Raw genomic sequence first — 22319 nt, forward strand, 5'->3', positions numbered from 1 at the left:
TAAAGCAAGTCGGTGATCAGTTTAGGTGACGACAGCTGTTTTATTAGACATGCGTCTTGCGTAAACAGATTTAAGATTTTACCCACTAAAATTTATGTTTGATACCTTAATTATTTATTTTATAATTTTATTGATATTTTCATATAGTGCAGGAAAAAATCGAGCATATATATGTATATATAATGCTGCTAGTCCGGAGGCTTTTATAGCTTCATTTGAGATGAATTCACGGAGCGAAAGGGTCAGGGTCACTCCTCTGAAACGGCTTGACCGATTTTTACCAAATTTCATATGCGTATTCAGTAGATCTGAGAATCGGCTACTATCTATTTTTCATACCCCCAAGTGATAAGGGTTGTTCACCCTTAAAATTTTTTTTATTTTTTTGACGCAATTTTTTGTTTTTATTTTTTTATGATACAACATACAAAAATATGTACAACCCTAAATTTTCACCCCTCTACGATCAACCCTTATTTTTAAAATTGAAAATTAAAAGTATTTTTTTTTGCAAAACAACGTTTGCGGGATCAGCTAGTATATATATATTATCTTGTACTTTAAGTTACTTTATATTGTTTATAATGATATTAATGTTGCTAGTCCGGAGGCTTTTATAGCTTCATCTGAGATGAATTCACGTAGCGGAAGGGTCAGGTAGATGAGTGGTATATATATATATATATATATATATATATATATATATATATACCACTCATCTACCTGTGTTAATGTATAGTAGTAAGTTTGGTATTATGGTACGCAGAGGACACTGGTGTTCATCCTTTTGAAACTTGTTTATCAGCAGTTGCAATCCTATATAATTAATGCACAGTGTGAAATATATAAGAATGTAATGTGGGAATCGAACCTGGAACCTATAGCAAGTCGTAGTCTTCTATCGTTGAGCTGCAATTGCTTGTTACTCCATGTTTTTATTAAAAGTTGACTCTGTGTTTGGCACTAATCGGTGTAACATAACTCCTGAAGATGCCCCGTGGAGGGGTGAAACACGTGTTGAGTGGTTTAACGGTAGCAGTTGTGTAATTCGCATTGTTTGCCGCATACGCATTTATCAGCGGGCTGGCGGGCTGTGCACTTTGTTGCACGACTACCACTGCATGTGCGGAAGTGGCTAAATATTGATCCTTTTCTTACGCCTGATTCCATTAAATATTAAAAGTTAAACATTATGCAGATTTTCCTAAATCATGAGCTAAGAAATTATGGAGGCGACTTCAATGTATTTCTATTAGATGAATACAGAATTAAATTGTTTTTTTAATGACAAAAACCATATTTGATTGTATCTCTCTTTCTCGCACGTTCGCATTCCGAGATTCTAAATACAAAAGTTCTTTCAATAATAAGCCAACACATGACGTAACACAAATGTTCTTAAATGAAAGTTGTATATTGAATATGTTTTTATTTCTTGAACACATTCCATGCCATGTGGGGCGTATACGACCACCGCTGCATTTTCCGTTCAGGCCATTTGCAGTTCTCATTGAATAACAAAGGATTCTTAAAATGAATTGCAGGCTCGAATATATATAATTTGACGTCACATATGCGTACGTAATGCATCTATATATATATATATATATATATATATATATATATATATATATATATATATATTTATATATATATATATATATATATTTATTTATTACCTTTTCCCGCTAATTATAGCTTTTCAGTAGTAAAAGTTTAAAAAAAATCGGCTAATTTCGGCTTCGTAGAGCACTATCTCTTTCCCACACTACCTATGTGACGTTTTGTCAGTCGTTGTATTACGTGCGACAGAGATAGCGCTCTACGAAGCCGAAATTAGCCGAATGTCTCTTTCCAAAAGACGATGTACAATATTTATCGCCGAGTGCTGTAATTTAATTTGATTGTATTACAGATATAAAGGCTTTTTGATAACCAATATGGTATATATTTACCCTTTTAAGGTTTTTACACATAAAAAATGACCTAGTATGTTTTAGTTGAAACAATGAAGGGAATACTACATACTTATAGCTTTTCAGTAGTTAAAGTTTAAAAAATCGGTTAATTTCGACTTCGTAGAGCACTATCTCTGTCCAACACTACCTATGTGACGTTTTGTCAGTTGTTGTATATCGTGCGACAGAGATAGCGCTCGACGAAGCCGAAATAAGCCGATTGTCTCTTTCCAAAAGGCGATGTACAATATTTATCGCTGGATGCTGTAATTTTATTTGATTGTATTATAGATCTGAAGGCTTTTTGATACCCAATGTGGTATATATTTACCATTTTAAGGTTTTTACACCTTTAAAAAATTACCTTGTATTTTTTAGTTGAAACAATGGAGGGAATACTACATACTTATAGCTTTTCAGTAGTAAAAGTAAAAAAAAATCGGCTAATTTCGGCTTCGTAGAGCACTATCTCTGTCCCACACTACGTATGTGACGTTTTGTCAGTCGTTGTATTTCGTGCGACAGAGATAACGCTCTACGAAGCCGAAATTAGCCGATTGTCTCTTTCCGAAGGTCGATGTGCAATACTTATCGCCGGGTAATGTAATTTTATTTGATTGTAATATAGATATAAAGGCTTTTTGATAACCAACGTGGTATATATTTACCCATGAAAAATGACCTTGTATGTTTTAGTTGAAACAATGGAGGGAATACTACATGCTATATACTGTTTTAGATCCCGTTTTGTAGATGTTCAGCATAAAACAGTTTTAAAGTATTATCTGTAAAAGTATGTTGAGGTGATTTAGAATTAAATAATAAGCAAAATCTAAGTTGTAACTTAATATATTAAGTTTCTCCTATCACAGAAATTCTACAGTTTGTAACATACAGTTGAGTATTTATAATTCATTTATAAGTAAATATATAACTAAACAATTCACTCGATAGTTTATAAGAAAAATTGCACATATGTTTAATCATTAACAACAATGTAAGCATGCGTTTATATGCACCTTTCTTAAGTACAGACATCGAAAAATATACGTATAATACTATTTAGATTTTTCATGATGTCATTTGCACACAATAAAAATAGTCGCATGTGAATACATCTTTACAATAGTTGACGCCCACAATAGTCTGTCCCTTTCGCACGTCCACAAAATGCTATTGAATGTTCACTGTGTTAGATCTGACGTTGAAGAACTAAGGTTACAGATGTAGCTTGTAAGCATGCGTCCACATGCATCTGTTTTGTTAATTGACATTTTCTTTGATGTCGAGTAGATTTTTCATGATTCCTGCACACTGTTTAAACAGCCACATGTAAATACATCTTTATGTGTGTTTACAAAAACATCTGTTTGTTTGTTCTGTGGAAAACCGAAAGTCACGGAAATAGCATAAATAATTGCACGGGTCGAAAGGTTCTTGGCGACCACCAGCTGGTAGACAGGCGGGAAGGCTTCTGGGTTGTCTGACATGGTGAAGGTCGGAGACGGTCAGACTTGGGCAGCGGAAGACATCATCGCGGTGGTGTGATGGGACGTTTATGATTTGCTGTGGTTGTTCTTCGGCTGGCATGATGGTGGGGATATAATTTGGAATTGGATTTTAGAATTACAATAGATATATAAATCGACGATTTACGTCATTTTCTTAGCATCTAAAATGTTTGATCTGATGTAATTGTCAGGAGTTGAACTTAGTTCTTCTCAGGCGGTGGGGGGTGGGCCCTGATGTACTCCAAAGCCCTGAGGATGGCCTCTGGGATCGGCGGTGGGGTTGGCAGATGTGAGCCCTGAAAAAAATGGTTTAGTTTATTTCACTGTACTGATTGGATACAGCATTGTTCTCCAACATGTGGAATATGCCCCAGTAGTGGGCAATTGTAAAATGAACTGCATTTTGCAAAAACGATTTTAAATTTCGCAGTCTTTAATAGTACTTGAATATAATTTCGCTTGACGAGACAAAAATGTCGAATGAGTGTATGGCGTTAGGTAAAGTTTCCTGCGCTTCTATCGTTGAACTAAAATTAGTTTGCATCTGAATTGTCCATTGCAACTTATGTATTGTGTTTTAAAGTATTCAGGTGGCGTTGATTTGAAATAGGCGTTTTAATATAAAAGTTATTGTTATGCGAGGGGAGGGGGAGCGGGGGGATTTGAAATTTTTGAAATGCAAAATTGAGGTGTGCACAAAAAAGTTTGGGAAACACTGGTATATAGCCTCTTGCAGTGGCCAGCAAGCAGAAGAATTATATATATGTATATATATATATATATATATATATATATTCCTGCATTATATGACAATATCAATAAAATTACTAGATAAATAAGGTATAAGAGCAAAACTTTAGTTGATAGAACTTTGTATGTGTGTGTGTGTGTGTGTGTGTGCGTGTATACTTGGAGATATACAGGATGATTATTGATACGTGTAAAATCTTTAAACGGGTGAATGTACAGGCAACTCATTTGTTTTAGATTAATGTACGGTATTCTATATAAAAATAATAAAGAAGTAATGTAAATATCAATTAAAATCATCATCATTTAACAAAGGATGATTGAAAATAGGTGATGAAAGCTTAAAAGTTTGTTGGCAAATTAGTAACGTATCCACCGTTTTAAATGTTCCGGAGGCTTTAAGAGATGCAAGTTCCCATCTAAAGTAATGATTATGCCCACTACGATGGTTTTGGTGGGAAATTAGGAATCCCATACAATATATTGCCTTATACGGTTTCAAAGGTTTTCGTCATTAATAAAAAAAATGATTGGTTGTACTTAATAGTTGCAATTTCGTATTTAAAACTAATTACCTGCGCTTGGAATCCGTTCTCATCGGCTACATATTGAAGCTGAATGACTTCGCCGTTGGGCGCTGTCCATTGCGCTTCCCCTTGGGCCACTTGCGATGGGTTCTCCTGTTAAAACGTACATGTACTTTAATATTTAATATTAACTCAATATCTACATCACAATTCAATAAGTATAAGCTTATATTTGTAAGTTATATATAACGTAGACAAAGTTTATTATATTCGATACAAGATGGCGCTTGGGGCGCTGTGATGTCAATTAGAGCCGATAGATGGCGTTGGCTGTCGATTGCCCCAGACAAATCGTAAAAGAACCTTTTATTTATTTGACGATTAGGGTGATGGAGTATCTTCCATCACTTCCAGAACTTAAGCCTTTTTGAAAGCGATAGTAATGGTAACCAGGTAATAGGCAACTGGCTAAGCCGAAGCCACCATATGGATCCATTCTTGCGACACTCGAATCCAGCTACTTTTACCAATGGGTCTCGTGGTCGTCATTTGAAAACCTTTCTGCCAACGACCTTGGATTTCAAGCAGCAATGTGACTCGCTCATGGTTATTTAGATAAACACCTTGGTTCTTCTATTCTCCCTCATTTCAAGCTCTCTTGTCTTGTCTTGTCTCTACGGGCTGCTTTTCTTAACCAGGCGCCACTGCTCATTTTTCGTCTGGGTTAGTCTTACTCAAGCCAACCCAACTCCTCGAGGAATCTCAAATCCTTGGTAAAAGGTTTTTATCTTTGATGATGAAACGTCTATGTTTCGTCTAGTCCAAGATTGCACAGACTTATTAAGACTAGGGGCCACTCGGGCAAATCATGAATTGAAGGCGGGCCGGCCGCCAGAAGTATATGTATTTAATTTTTTTTGGTTTTATTCTGGAATAGAATTCAATATTTTTCGAATGTACGAGAGTATTATTTTTGCTGTCGGCGGGCCACCAGTATTCGACCGGCGGGCCGCGGTCTGTGCATCCATGGTCTAGTCCAACAGTGGGTTTATTGGAGCTGGTAAGGTAAACAACTCACCCCCTGAGGGTTGTTCAGGGCACCGTGCTCGTGTGCGGAGATGCCATTCTCAGTTTCGATGGCCCATTGGTACTGGCCCTCGAGTCCCAAGTCCTGATCCTGTTTGATGATCTTGGCGTCGGCGTCGCTGCTTCTGGGCACGATGTGGGACACGTCAGCCGCGGCGAACGCCACCAGGAGTGTGATGATGAGTAGTTTCTGGGGGTGTTCAACATACAACAATCTATTATCTATTCAGATAGTGTCAGAGGTGAGAAGGCGATAAAAGCTCAACAAGAATACTTTTTTCTAATCCCCCCACAGGAGGGCAATTTAATAAATAGGCTAGCTAAGAACGGATTTTACAAAATACTGTATGTAATATATATATATATATATATATATATATATATATATATATATATACATGTTAGGGGGACCGGAAAGTAATGTCGTCTTTGTCGACATTCAGAAAAACCGATTGATTTGTTACCGCTCCGGCATTGATTTGTACGAAGGTGAATATATTGTTGATTAGAAATAAAAACTTGTTAAAAATGTAGTTGTATGAATTTGACTTAAGAAAGCGTATATATATATATATATATATATATCCGCAGGTTATAGAGATATTTCGATGTTATACCTGTTGTGGTTACTTCTACCGCATACTATATATTATAATTATTAATACACACTACGTAAAAATATTTTCATATTTTCATCTTTTACGAACTTTGGTTATTTTAAAATGATACTAGCAATTCGCAAGATATATCGAAGTGGTCAAATCGGCAACCACCGCACAGATGGTGCACAACCTGATGATGTCAATATGGAGTAGGGACGAGGAAGTGGTCGCGCGAAACGTAATGTTGAACTGGACATTGTTATGGCGTCGTTAAAATATATCAAGATACTTAGTAAACACTATCAATTGAAAAACGTAAATATTAAACGCAATTATAAAAACAAAGACACGAAATGTCTGTGGAATATAGGTTTTATAAGTGATACATACATATAGTGTCTTGAAAGTTGGACCTGTGTTAGGAGGTCGATATTTAGACCACACGGACCCTCAAAGTTTATCCAATCATCGTTACGTAATAGCAAATACCACGTAGTTTACGTTAAAAAAAAACAACCTTCCGATATTACGGAGTCAAATAAGCCGTAGTCGTATATTTCGCAACTCCGGATCGCATCCCATAATGTCGAATACATACCTCATTATGAGGCGCGGTTACATTACATAAGCGGTAGCGGAAAGTAATTTATGCAAATATATTTTTGGGTGTATTTACTACTATGATAGAAGTAGGGCTTATATCGAACTAAAATCTGAATGCAGGTATTTGATATTTGAAATCCAATCTAAATTATTTAATTTTTTTGTTACATACTTTATGTATTTTTATAAAGAAGACCATTAGGCATTATTCATTAGGCAGTAGATGTAAAACATAGCCAATCGTTTTTTTATTGCCGACACCGCCGCTATTCGATGTTGCCATACTCGGCTCCTTTTGTGTAATAAATGTGCCTGATATGGATTTTAATACAATAAAATTGTATGTATATCTTAAAAAAAATTAATTAATTAATATTATTTAAAATTAGATTTATATTGTGCATAAATTCAATGTTTGTCATGGTATACATAAATACCGGTTTGTAATGCCGGACAAAAATCGTCCGGGATGCCGGAGTTCCGGTATTGTAAGCCATAGATAGAAGTACAGATGAAAACCCAAAGCCTTAAGGCTCTGTGAAGTAGTATATAGTGCTATAACTATCTGTATTGCAGGCTTTATTCACTAATTTTTAGTATGTCGCATTAAAATTAAATAAATAGATGAAAGTAACATATTTAGTAGTAAAGTACAATATTTTTAGGCGTGTAACTCTAGTATTTGTCTTTCTACTATGATAGAAGGACAAATGACAACTTAAATAAAGCTTGCCGGTGCTATAAAATTAGTAAATTATTTATGAGGAACTGTGAAAGATTTTATAAGTAAAAAGCTCTGGAATGAGTCGAATAAATTGAATTTACAGCGAGTTACGTAGGAGATTTTTGTCCAGCGGTGGGCGTGAGTTAATTTCTACGATATATATGATAATAATGAATATTTAAAACAATATGATAAAATTATCGCCATCTAAATCGCTTCCGCTTATCACTAAAACCGCATACAGAGGTCTTCAGAGAATGTCATCTTGCGGCCTCCTCGTTTCGTGTACCAACTCAAACACGCAAATGTAAATATAGTTAATTATTTAACCTTTACAAAATTAGACTTTGCAATGTACAGGATGTTTGGTAATGCGTGTAAAAGGTTTGAACTTTTGTTTGACAAATGTACCTACATGCAAGTTCTCAAAACTAATTAGTCATTCTGTATATTAAATTTTAGGACAGAATATATATAGATATACACGAAAAATAGATGCATTAAAATGATTCAAGTGATATGGGTGGGCAGGGGTGGTCAAACTGCGGTTCGCGAATCTCCCGAAAAAATATACAAGAGGTCAGTATTCATTTGTGTAAATATATAGCTATACTAGCTGATCCCGCAAACGTTGTTTTGCGAAAAAAAATTAAAGTTTTTAATTAACAAATGTAAGATAAGAGTTGATCGTAGAGGGGTGAAAATTTAGGTTTGTATGTATTTTTGTATGCTGTATCATAATAATAAAAACCAAAAAAATTTCGTTAAAAAAATTAAAAAATTTTTTAAAGTGTGAACAACCTTTATCACTTAGGGGTATAGAAAATAGATAGTAGCCGATTCTCAGACCTACTGAATACGCATATTAAATTTGGTAAAAATCGGTCGAGCCGTTTCGGAGGAGTTCAAGTTCGAACACCGTATTTAATAATATATATATATATATATATATATATATATATATATATATATATATATATATATATATATATATATATATATTAAATTAAATTGTAGCTCGCGTAATATTACAAATTAAAAAAAAGCGTCCGGACTGTCAAGTTCACCACTTTTGTTACATGCAATGACGAAGATAGAGATATCACCTAATCACTCATCACGATATATACGGAACCATTCGGCTTAGAGATTTCAGATTGGGTAGGTATATACCTTTTATAAAATATATATCAGTTAAGAATTCATATCAGAGTGAGATTACGGAAACCTGGAACCCTTGGAGGTTTAAGATGGAAGAAGTCATATGGTTGGACTTGTTGAATTTTTAGACGAAAACAAATGATCAATATAAGTGATATAAAGTGTTATATTAATCATAGTTAGTAATAATCATAGTCAGTTCATAGATGACCACTGCAGGGCCTGGGCATACCTCAAAGATATATATATATATATATATATATATAGAGAGAGAGAGAGAGAGAGACAATGTACCATAATCGCCACGCTTGAGGCAATCCTAGGCACGAAGTTTGAATTATATAAGATAAGACAGGAATTGAACTCGAGATCTAGGATCGCAAGTCTCAGTGCTCTACCGGAATACATATGTACTTATATACACAGGATTATTGGATATATGATACACCCTTTACATAAATAAATGGCTTAATAAATAAAAAATAATGTAATAAAGAGCGTTCAAGAAAAAATTACGTAATATATCTCGAGAGTTATGTCTTTATATATGATTAGAAATAGATGTAAAGTAAAAGGAAAGTACAGCTGGTTTGCTGTAAATTAATATAATGTTACCACCATGTAAAGTTTTAGAAATGATATATAATGTTAATAAAATAATATGAAATAAAATTAACTCTTAAATGCATAAAGATATAAAACTGCAACATACGACTTAAATGTGGAATGGGTACTACAATTAAAAGTAAATGCATAGTGTTGTATACCTGCAACATGGTTTTTTCAATAAATAAGTATAAAAATATTAAAGATATACATATTTTGTGCCATTTTTCCCTGCATTGTTGTGTACTTAACTGTTAGATATATATATTTTTAAAGTATAAATAACAGTCATGCATTTAAGGGTTAATCATTGTTTACTATATGTCCCTGGAGACACTGCCAAAGTAACTGGAGTATTCCGATACAAAAAATTATACATACTATATTTCAGTTATAGGTTTATACAGGGTGATTGTAAATATATGTAAAAGCATTTAAGAATTTGAACCTCTTATATGTATATATATATGTTATATGTATATGACTTCGTCACTGTCACGTCACTAAAACTCACCATGTTGATATATATGTTATGACACAAGTGTTTCACTCGACTGGCTGCCTTTGCGCTTAGCGAAGCTTATATACAAGATGAGCACCGTAAGGCCATCCGCTATTGTACGGGGGTGGTCGGCTAGGGTGACCATGAATGTTAAAACATTCGAGATATTCCTGACTATGTTAATAAAATTCAAAATATGTTTATTTGCATTTGCGCTTTTTAATCGTATATTATTTCAATATATAGCAAGCTGTCGCACGATGGGAATGCTGATCTATCAGACAGATTTAAACTAAACAGATGCTATATAAATGAAAATTAACAATGTATGATGTGTACATTATAATATCAAACTAAAAGTGTAAAGAGACAAAGGTCGATATGCTTCGATCAAGTTAAAACTTTTTACTGGAATTTAACAAAAAGGCATACACATTTATACGCATTTATCAGCGGGCTGGTGGGCGGTGCACTTTGTTGCACGACTACCACTGCATGTGCGGAAGTGGCTAAATATTGGTCCCTTTCTTGCTTAGGATGGACTTCCGCAAGGTAACGCCTGATTCCATTAAAAAAAAATATCGTAAGGCAGGAACGCTTTGAAGGAGGCTTTTACCCTGACGGGGTCAATACAAAATTAATTCAAAATCAATTATTATTTAAAATTATTAAGTTTTAAGTCATTTGTATGGAATAAAATAAAACCTTATTATTCTTATTATTAAGGGAGAACGCTATAAAAATAATTAAAATATAGGAGTGTAGAGTCGTATTAACGTCCGTTGTCTTATATATTTTAAATATATTAATGTAATACACCTATCCCCCGATTTACACGGTAGATACGTTCCTGAGAAAAACGTGTAAATCGAAAATTAAAAATTATCAAGTCAAAATCGTGTAAATCGAAAAGCTTGCAGAAAATGCATAATTTTGCTATTTAACAGTTGTGATTTTTTTCAATATTTTGAGGTGCACACAGAAATAAAAATAAATTATTTGGTATATTACGGAAACACTGTTTTTTATTTATAGTAATCTAAATTATGCACTCACTTGTAATTTACGAATATGTGAAGTTAAATCTTTCTAAAACTGTGAAACTTTCACTCAAATACAATTTTCCGTAGATAAAACTTTAATTTTTTGCGAAGAAATACAGACACAGTGTGCGTGTGCAGCAAGTCGGCGCATAAGCTCGGGATTCCCCGTGAGATGTGTACACAGCGCACGTGTTCAATCGCAGTAGCATTTAGTAGAGTGCGGTAAATACCAAAAAAAAATTTTTTTTTTGGAAAACCGTGTAAAACAAGTACCGTGTAAATCGGGGCATAGGTGTACTTCTATATTGCGAGCCAAGGTATGAAATAATCTTCCGGCGCCATTATTTCCAGACAATCATAACTAAGGAGTCTTCTAGAAAAGTGTGAATAGGTTTCTATGGAAGTTTCTATGGAAGCATGTATCATCTTGACACCAGGCGAGACACATGTCAAATGTTTCACCTACAAAGAATAAAATTAAAAAAGGAAATCCTGACGAATATATATTCATGGTCACCCCAATTTTCTGTATTCGGTGAACGTTTATTTAAATGCGGTTATTAATTCAGATCGTCTGTTTATTTTTTTATAAATAAAACGGTGATGGTAATGTCAAGGTGACGAATAGTTATATATTACTGTTGGTGATAAAACCTCGTGGAAGGTCATCCTAGTGATGTGGTGTCTAGGAGGTGATATGTGCAGGTAGACGCAGCCAACCCAGTGGAGGTTCCTACCACCTCCACTGGGTTGGCTCGCACGACCTTTTTTTTTTGGTTTCGGAGGGGAGGGGAAACTTCCGGACGCTCAAGACGCCCTGCCTCTGGGGGGAGGACAGGGGTATGTGGGATTTCTACCCACTAACCCCTCCCCCCCTGTGATCGTCCTCTGCGCTATACGGGGGATCGCGGCGTCTTCCGTTCAGGGATCACCACGCGGTCTTCCATCGCGCCGTGCTATTTTTCGATAGCCCGCCCCGGGGTATGCGTGTATGATTCACGTTACCCCCGAAAACCCTCGTGGATCAGTGTCTAACCTTTTTTTTTTGGTTTCGGGGGGGAAATCTTCCGGACGCTCAAGATGCCCCGACTCTGGGGGGAGGACGGAGGTATGTGGGATGTCTACCCACTAAAATCCCCCCGGTGATATCCCTCTGTGCTATACGGGGGACCGCGGTATCTCCCGGTCAGGGATCGCCACGCGGTCTTCCCTCGCGCCGTGCTATTTTAGATAGCCCATTCCGGGGTATGGGTGTATGATTCACGCTACCCCCGAAACCCTCGTGGATCAGTGTCTAACCTTTTTTTTTGGTTTCGGGGCGAAAATCTTCCACACGTTCAAGATGCCCCGCCTCTGGGGGGACGACGGGGGTATATGGGATGCCTACCCACTAACCCTATACTATCCCTCTGCGCTGTACGGGGGACCGCAGTATCTCCCGGTCAGCGATCGCCACGCGGTCTCCCCTCGCGCCGTGCTATTTTCGATAGCTTGTCCCGGGGTATGCGTGGATACGCTACCCCCGAAATCCTCGTGGCGCTATCACGATGGTTCGAGACCACGTCGAACCATCGTCCGCCTCAGAGTCGCCGAAGCTAGTGGGAGTTTAGGGCCCTCACCCTAAACTTGCGCGACTCCGAAGGCCCCGTTTATGGTGGGGAGCACCATTTGCGCTGACGGCGTCGTCTCCGAGCGGGATCTGTCCTCTGCCGATCCCGTTCGGCAGTTGGTCGCACGATCTAGTTCAAGTTAACACTTCTACGGATCTTGGTGTACGTATATATAATAAAGTTCCAAGAGTAGGTAAAAGCGTAGTGGCAGAAGTTATTGGCATTGCTATAGAAAAGTGAACGCTTATACAGAACGATTTAAAATAGGTAAGAATACTTTGAAGCTTTTGTCTGATAAATGAGCACATTCTTCATTTCAACTAGGTTTTCCGTGAAGATCGATACGATGACAGGTCCTGCGCTTCCTAACCTAACCTAACCTAACCTAACCTTCACTATGTCGTCTGTCCACCAAGTGGGTCGTTCGTTGCACGAGCGATATGCCCCGCCTACTGTCAGACGAGCAATTCTTCGAGCTACGTCGGTGATGTTGGTTCTTTTGCTGATCTCCTTATTTCTGAAATTCCGAGCATATCCCTATACCTTGGTCTCTGGGTGACCTTGAGTCTTATGATGCCCGTCGTAAGTGACCACGTATCGGATACGTATCTCATCACCGGCAACACACATGGGTTGTCTAGAAATTGTAAACAGAAATACATAGTCTCTATGTTAGAGGAAATTTTGTAAAAATAAATTAAAAAAAAAAAACACAGATTGGTCAAAGACCATCATCTTCAAAGGTTTTGGTTTACACTGCCTTAATGTATTGTATCCCATGAAGCAATGGAAAGAGAATTTGATCATATTTTTATTTATTATAGAGGCTTTTAAATCTATTATGGTATACCTCATAGGATCATTGCAAAGCTCACAAATATTTTTATTAATTTAAATAATAAAGCCTTTGTTGAAGTAGAAAAGGCTAGAATACTGCTCTCTCTCTCTCTCTATATATATATATATATATATATATATATATATACACATCGACCACATTCAGGGTATGTTTAACTTCTTCCATTACTCTACATTTTATGATATAGTTGTCTTTATTTTTTCGTAAATATTTTATTATTGTCGACACATTAAATTAATAAAAAAGGTGATTATATTTTAATTTGTCTCCACTTTTAAAAGTACGAGTTTGAACGAAAGGATCTGTGAAAGAAAGAAGGAGATTATAAGAAGTTGTAACGTTTGTAAGAGGATAAAGTGAGAGAGGAAACAATTAAATGTGAAACACTTCTGTATCAATAATTAGGTGTAATGATAGGTCCTCAAAATTTTGACAGGATAATTAGCCATAAAAATAAACTTGACTGTGATTGCGTATGTGAAATTTGAATATAAATGATCTTTACAAAGCAATTGGACATAAACTTCTACGTGGAAATCATGAATGGATTACAAATAGGTCTGGAATAAAACTGCCTACATGCAGCGCCTTCCGAGGACCTATAAAAGATCGTCTATCCTTCGTATAGTTAAATGCTATACGTATCAAATTACACCAATATCTCACTTTGCGTCGTGGTTACGTTCCAAAAAAACACGACGCAAATTGAAACGCCGCAAAGTGAATTAAGATTTTCTATAGCAAACCATGTAAAGATCGAAGATAGGTTCCAGGGTCTCGAAAATACTACTTTTCAAAAAGAATATTGAACAAAGTAAACATTTAAAAAACATAAATATTATGACTCTGCCGATAAATAAATTGGAATAATATATACTTTTTTTGTAACCAGAAACAACACGTTAAAATTTATATAAATTTATAATTATCTTTTAAAAAAAGCACAACACACTGTGTAATTGAAACTGAACTCTAAAATTAGCAAAACAAAGTGAAAATAAAACTGTATTAAAATTGCGTTGATTTTTAGTTAGAAAGGGAATCCCCGAGTTTTGATGGCATGGCGCGATTAGAAACAAAAGTGTTGCCATCTCTTGGAAAAAAAAATTCCAAAAAAAAAAATTAAAGGCTCGAACCCAAAACGACGTAACCTCGAAAATCTAACGACGCGCAGTGAAAATTAGTACTAATTAAGCAGCTCTCTTACATTACAAACGATGATATTCACCTAGACCGTAAGGTAGAACCCGTCAGTAATAAGAAGTACATAGAACCTCACCATCACTTATATGTCGAAGACATACAGCTCTTTGACACTACAAATATATACGTGATTCGCCGAATCAACCAATAGTACGTCGAACATTAATCCCTATTGCTGTCTCTCTCGCACAGTACCTACAGGCAGACCTGTGCGCGTTCACTCACCCACTAGTTGTACTACCCAAAATGTTTAGATATAGCGGCAATATAAAGAAGCGCAGGAACAAGCCAGAAGAGAATCGAGAACCAAATCGACTAGCGATATTGAATACAGTGTTTCTTATACGTTTGGCGAATTTTTACTTGTAGAACTATTTCCTATAAGTGCTAAGTATAAAACGGACAAAACTGTTTGAGTCTATGTTCACGGAACCTTACGCTCTGTGATTTCAGTGTCGATGAAGATGTGAAAGCCTCCGGGCTAACAGCATCAACTTCAAATGGAACAAAGCAAGCGTTTGAGATAGTAAAGTGCTGGTGTGATAATAAATTAAATGAGAAATATCACAATAAAGGGACTTCCCCTTTAATAGAGTAATTTCTAACTACGCCAACATTTGCTATGCTTTTCTCTTTCCTCACACTTCACCTGCCTACTTAATATTAAACTGGACATTATTATTGCGCCGTTAAAATAGAATAAGAGACATAGGAGACACTGTATCAAAAACTTAAATGTTGAACACAATTGTAAAAACAAAGGCACTGTCGCTAATAAAAAAATGTTTATTATTGTAAAAATTCATAGTGTTTCCTGGATGCATTTGGCAGGTCGGAAATGTTAATCTATGAGAATAAAATTGGAATGTTCGTTTGTAATAATAAAGTAACTTCCTTTTACTACATGCATACATACGGTACATATATCAAAATTACCTATATTTAAATTTCTGTCTGTCTGTTTGTTACGGATAATATTTGAAACGGCTATACCGATTTTGACGGGATTTATATTGGCAGGTAGCTGATGTGATAAGGAGTACATTGGGATAATTTTATTTTAGAGGAAAAAAAATTATTTCCACGCGGACAAAGTCGCGGATGTGGATAGTATATAAATATATGTGGATTATAGGCGCTAAAGAAATATCCTCTCTCTGAATAGAGAGCGATTTCGCGCTGAAACATTCCGTCTTAACAAGATTACGTAATACAAATTATATTTCATCCGTATTTGGTCACTGCAGACCCCAGATCGCCCGCGGCTTGAAGAGGGTCAAGTGGGAGCCGGCTGCTCGTTGCAACACCGATGAATTGTGTTTTTGCATTGCGGTTTATTTATGGCAACACTTTGTAAGATCAACACTGGGTCAGCTCTGGAATTTCTTACCTCGCATAGGTATCCTTACACATTTTTTTAGAGGTTGCTAGTGTCCGCCTTTGGCCATAAATTTGACTGTTGTAAAGCGAGGATCTGATCGAAGATCGCAGACAGTAGGTTCCTGTTCTCTCTGACCCTGAAGAGACCTGGGTCGTCCAAATAAGGTACATGGTATACACATATTTTTAGCGGTTACTAGTGTCCGCCTTTGGCCAGCAGTTCGACTGTTGTAAACCGAGGATCTGGTCGAAGGTCACAGGCAGTTGGTACCTGTTCACTTTGACCCTGAAGAGACCAGGATTGTAATTCCAAATAAGGTAGAGGGAACATAAGAAACGTTGAGTCGAAACGCTTGGTACAGCTCCAAGGAAACTTCACCAAAAAAATTATAGGAAAGGCGATACAGAGAGAAAGAGAAAGATAGTGGAATTGTGGAAAGAAAGAAATGAACGACAGATGATATGAAGTATGAAAGAAGACAAAGAAAATAAAAAAAAAGTATGTGAAAAAATAAAATAAATGTAAACAAAAAGTCCCCGTCCCACACCAGATAGGGGGTACGAGAGGCTCCCAATAACGGGGGCCATAAAAAAAGGAAACTTCACCAAACAAATCTGTGATATCAAAAAAATAAAGATAAAGATTGTAAAATAAAAATGTACCTAGCCACCTAAGAGTAAAAAAGATAAGGAAAGGAAGGCGATGAAAGCAAGAAAGAATGAAAGAACAAAAATTGCAAGATATTGTGAAGGATAAAAGGAAAGAACAAAAGAAATTGAGAAGTATGAAAGTGAGTGTCGAATGAAGATAAAACTCTGAAAAAATTATGTGTAAATAAAGTCCCTGTCACAAACTAGATAGGGGGTACGAGAGGCTCCCAATAGCGGGGGCCATAAAAAAAAAAGAACGGAGGTAGGTGTGAAGTGGCGATGGTGGTTGCAGATGATAGCTGCTCTTAAACATCCAGGAAGAGAGAAAAATAATTTTTGTGATATATATCAGGGGGACCAGAAAGTAATGTCCCTTTTTGGCTGCATTTCTAACAAGTTTTTATTTCTAATCAACAATATATTCACCTTCGTTAACAACCTTTTGCCGTCTAGTATACAAATCAATGACGGAGCGGGTAACAAATCAATTGGTTTTTCTGTATGTCGATAGAAACAACATTCCTTTTCAGTTCCCCTAATATAATGTACCACTGAGATCGCTCCATAGATTCCCGTTTGGAAGTGTTTGCGGAAGGCATATTAGGGGTATCGGAAAGTAGTCGCTTTCTAAAGTTAAATTCACACGATTGCATTCTTAACAAGTTTTTATTTCTAATCAACAATATATTCACCTTCGTTATCAATAACCGTTTGCCGTCTAGTATACAAATCAATGCCGGAGCGGTATCAAATCAATTGGTTTTTCTATATGTCGACAGAAATTACACTAATTTCCGGTTCCTCTTATAGTTATTTATTTGGTTCTTAAAGAAACCAAATAGCCCGCGTTTAAGGGAGGGGTGATCAGAGGAGGCAAATGTCACTCCTTACCTCCGAGTAGTCAAATCTACATCACAGTACAGTCACAACATTATACAACTACACGGTGATAGTCCCTCTGTGTAAATGGTATACAATCTGCTAGATTAACATTTTTAGTATTTAATGGAATCAGGCGTTACCTCGCGGAAGTCCATCCTAAGTAAGAAAAGGACCAATATTTAGCCACTTCCGCACATGCAGTGGTAGTCGTGCAATAAAATGCACCGCCCGCCAGAGCGCTGATAAATGCGTATGCGGCAAACAATGCGAATCACACAACCGCCACCGCCAAATTACTCAACACGTGTTTCACCCCTCCACGGGGCATCTTCAGGAGTTATGTTACACCGATTAGTGCCAAACACAGAGTCAAAATTTTTAGCTCTCGGACCTCCTGTATCGGAGTTCAATATTGATGAAGCTGAACAAAGTTTTAGTCGACTAGCAGCTAGTACAGCATAGAAAGAAGATAAAAGCGAAAAAATGGTATAATTAGAAAAACCTGTGATATTTGAGGAACGAGGTGATGGAAGAGAGGCAATGGTTGAAAGTAAATTAGTATGATGAGGAATGCTAGAGAATTTTAGAAAGAAAGAACATGGGTAAATGCCCTTGTACCAAAATTAGACAGGAGAGTGTGAAAGGTCTGGTAGCGTGGAAGTATTGCGAATCATGATTCGACTTCCCGTGATCAGGACTCTGTAGCCAGTTCACCCTTCATGAGACATATCCCCGAGAACCTTTCATCCCCTACAGCCATCTGCACGAGGTATATCCATCGTCCACTGCCACTTAAGACGTGACCTACTTTTAATCTCATTTCTGATTTGGTAACAAAACTTTAAGCATTGCTCTCTATATACCATATATACGTGAAATAGATTTAACATGAAAACAATTTTAAGAAAGTAACTGCTTAGTTTGGGCAAGTAAGGCAGATCATACACGCACAGAAGGCGGCTTGTAGAACCTTTATGTTCTAGATCAGGGACAGAAGAAGAGAGGTAAGAGAGAACACGAACAGCGTGGGACATTGATGTTCGTAAACGACATTCAGGTCATCGGAAGACGCCTGGAGGTAGGTCACATCATCACTAGGTGCTATTCTAAATCTTTGAGAGATATTTATGTCCAGCTGTGGACTTTCAATTGTTGCAATGATTTGTGGGCAGAAATGGATGGTTTAACAATACACTCCTATGTATTGCGACTGAATTATCTCGTAATAAATTGTAGAGAAACAGGAGTGAGTGGAGTCCATATAGCGGGAGGAATTTCAGGACATTTGGTCTTCAAAGATCGATATGTCCTGCCCCTGATTAGCAATTCTTCGTCAATGATCTTGGTTCTTCTGATATTATTATTTGAGACATACCCTCGTGGCGTAGGTCCGAGATTTTTCCAGAAAATTCCAAGATGTTATAATTAGTTATATGCAGTCTCTAACAGCGAGTTGAGAGACTGTGAAATGCGTTCAATAACCACCTGTAGAAGTAATCATATATGACGATTGATTTAAAAACGCTCCGTCATATTTAATGGCCCGCGATGGGTAAAAAATGTTATTTACCTCGCGACCTGCTTCGTTCGACCGTCACCCTTCATATGTGCGTGGCTATTAAATCAGCGGGCGCGTGCGCTTAAGCGTTTTAGTAATTTATTTTTATATTTTATTTACCCTTTTTTAACTTCATTAAATCAGCTTGTATATAACACCTATTCTTTTTTTTGTGGCCCCCGCTATTGGGAGCCTCTCGTACCCCCTATCTTGTGTGGGACAGGGACTATTCAACATTATTTAATTTTTTCACATATTTTTTTAATTTTCATTATCGTCTTTCATACATCGTATGATCTTTCGTTCTTTTCATTCTTGCCACAATTCTTCTGTCTTTCCTTTTCGCTCTGTAACGCCTTTCATACATGCCTTATTAATCTTTTACATTTTTATTATTTTATTTCTATATAGGATTATTAAAATATCACTTGGTTTTACATTTTTTTTTTATTTTTGTTGTTTAAATTTTTATTAGCTTTTATTTCTATCTTTTACTATACTTATTATTTTTCTAGAGTAGGAGGAACTCTTCTTTGATTTTTCTTCTCTTATCAGGGACGCTATTGATTCCTCCCTGATTTTCACACCAGACCGGCACTCGAAGTCGAATATAACACATATTATAGCGTGAAGGATTTAAGTGGTAATAAAATTCGGGAATGCGTTTAAATTTGTGGTTACTCCTTGAAGTTTTCTTTGAAGGATATTTGATGGGTTAAATTCGATTCTAGTTTATATCGAATTGGAATCTTCTATCATCCTCATGACGCCCATTTCAATGCTCCAATAGGTCTAGTTGTCGACGACCTTTTTTTAGGTATCAGGGGAGAGAAATCTAGATTGGTACAAGATACCCTGCCTTCTGGGGGAAGGAGAGGGTTTTGTGGAAATCTCTCTTCGGTATCCTTCGAGGGAATGCCGGATAGCTTGCCTGCCATTCTGTACTTTGCCAAGACACCAGTTGGCTTGCGTCTGAATTTATGACCACATGTGGTACATTTTAAAAAATGTAATTAAATCAGGACCAATCTTCATGGGGAACATTAGAGAATACCTATGCCCTGCAGTGGGCGTCCGTCAGCTAAATAAAAGAAGATGGGCTGTAAATGATAGTGAATAATTTAGTTTTGACTAGCTCATTTCGTGGCCCGACACGCGATTTCGCAAGATGTCACAGAAAGGAGCGGACGAGCGCCTTGGTGAGGCATTTCTGATCAGTTGCGCAACATGACGAAGCTTCGAGGAGTATTATATATAAAACATTAATATGAAATATGCCTTGTTAAGGTCGAAACACTCTGGAAGGCAGGCCGCTTGCATTATTTGAATCTTGTTGAAATTGGTACAATGAATTCATATGTATCTTTGAACAAGTACTTTTTAAACGGTTTTATTTAGTTCGACCCGTACGGAATTTATTTGGGTCAAAATTAGAAATTGAAATTTAAGCACCTTCCCGTTGTCATATTTATCCGAAATTTGGTACACGCATTTAATTTAGATGACAATACAATATAATAAAATCAATAACATTATAAATCTGAGATGGCCGCCGATACAAAATGGCGGATTACATATTTTTCCTTAACCCCCTCAATATGGGTATCAAATGAAAGGGCTACACTAGTAAAACACGATGATTGTGTCAAAATTTAAAATTCAAGATGGACGCCGTTCCAATATGGCGGACTAGGTACATATTTTTCCACAACCACCACAATATGGGTATCAAAAACTTATAAATATATTTTCAAATAAGCACGCTAACTACACGATATATACAGGATGTTTAGTTATAAATGTAAAACCTTTGGTGTGAATGTATAGATCGTTTTCTGTAGATTTATATATAGTACAGCCTGTATAAAATCAATTGCAACAAGCGTTCTTGTTGTAGAGTTCTTGTGTTTGATTCTCGATATAACTTATGACATGTCTAAATTTATGAATCTATAAGTTTGAATACACCTTGTCAATTTTTTACATAACTTTCGGGCTAAAAATGGCGGAGATAGATGAAGTTATATGTTTAATTTTTTTAAATAAACAAGGTGGGTAGAGTACAAAAAATAGTAAAGCGATTATAATATTAGTAAAAATATTTGAAATGTAACAATTTAAATACATCTTGTCAATATTTTTACATAACTCTCTGGCTAAAAATGGCGGATATAGACGAAGTTGTATGTTTTATTTTTTTAAATAAACAAGGTAGGGTACAAAAAATAAACAGATTATAATATAAGTAAAAAATATACGTCTAAACGGCACGGTAAGAATATGTACAAATGTATTATAAATATTTGTAATGCTTCATGTAGACAAAAGTTTTTCGTTTCTCCAAAGTTGTATTTATAGACACTTGTGCATTAATTATATAGGATTGTCACTCACAAACAAGTGTCTAGAGCATGGTTGCACAGACTTATTAAGACTAGGGGCCACTTGGGCAAATCATTAACTGATGGCGGGCCGGCCGCCAGAAGTATAGGTAATTAAATTTTTTTGGTTTTATTCTGGAATAGAATTCAATATTTTTCGAATGTACGAGAATATTATTTTTGCTGTCGGCGGACCACCAGTATTCGACCGGCGGACCGCGGTCTGTGCATCCATGGTCTAGAGCAGAGTTCCCCAAACTTTTTTGTGTCGTAGACCCCTTGCCATGTTTTTCCGTGTTGGGTAGACCCCCTACTTACCTGATATTGATTTCCTGTAAATTTCTAACTGCAGTGAAGTTTAGTGTTAAAAACTTAAAGTAAAAACACATGTTAATTTTATAAACATATATAATAATTTTTTTTACTTCATAGGTACTTTTATAAATAATGTAAATGTTTTGATATTATAAGATAGTATGATGTAAGTAAATAGGTACTATCAGTGTATGCGTTGAGATCCACTATCGTGGACGTCCATTTTCATTTCATGGACCCCCAATTTTTTTTCGCTGACTTAGACCCCTTGCAGGTTATCATAGACCCCCATGGGTCGATATAGACCACTTTGGGAATCACTGCTATAAACGATCATTTCGTATAGGGAAATAGTAATGTTTTTAATCATAATGAACTTATAATTACGGATATTAAATGTTATTGTG

At 36.3% G+C, this 22319-nt stretch overlaps 2 protein-coding genes across 2 annotated transcripts in view; one reads left to right on the forward strand and one right to left on the reverse strand.

The window, feature by feature from the left end:
• The window catches only part of alpha-Cat (catenin alpha), a 93838-nt gene that overhangs the window by 15991 nt on the left and 55528 nt on the right, over positions 1–22319 (forward strand). The window lies entirely within an intron of this gene.
• On the reverse strand, positions 3492–10077 carry LOC137927381 (larval cuticle protein LCP-17-like). The gene is made up of 4 exons (XM_068771180.1): positions 10043–10077; positions 5825–6022; positions 4795–4899; positions 3492–3765 (listed from the first exon to the last, which is right to left on the reverse strand). Exons 1-4 carry the CDS (start codon positions 10043–10045, stop codon positions 3670–3672), a joined length of 402 nt encoding a protein of 133 aa, XP_068627281.1. The 5' UTR covers positions 10046–10077; the 3' UTR covers positions 3492–3669.

Source organism: Battus philenor, unplaced genomic scaffold, assembly GCF_028537555.1.
Source record: "Battus philenor isolate CCGP_79_NKW_IND1 unplaced genomic scaffold, ilBatPhil1.0.hap1 SCAF_30, whole genome shotgun sequence".
Lineage (NCBI taxonomy): Eukaryota > Metazoa > Arthropoda > Insecta > Lepidoptera > Papilionidae > Battus > Battus philenor.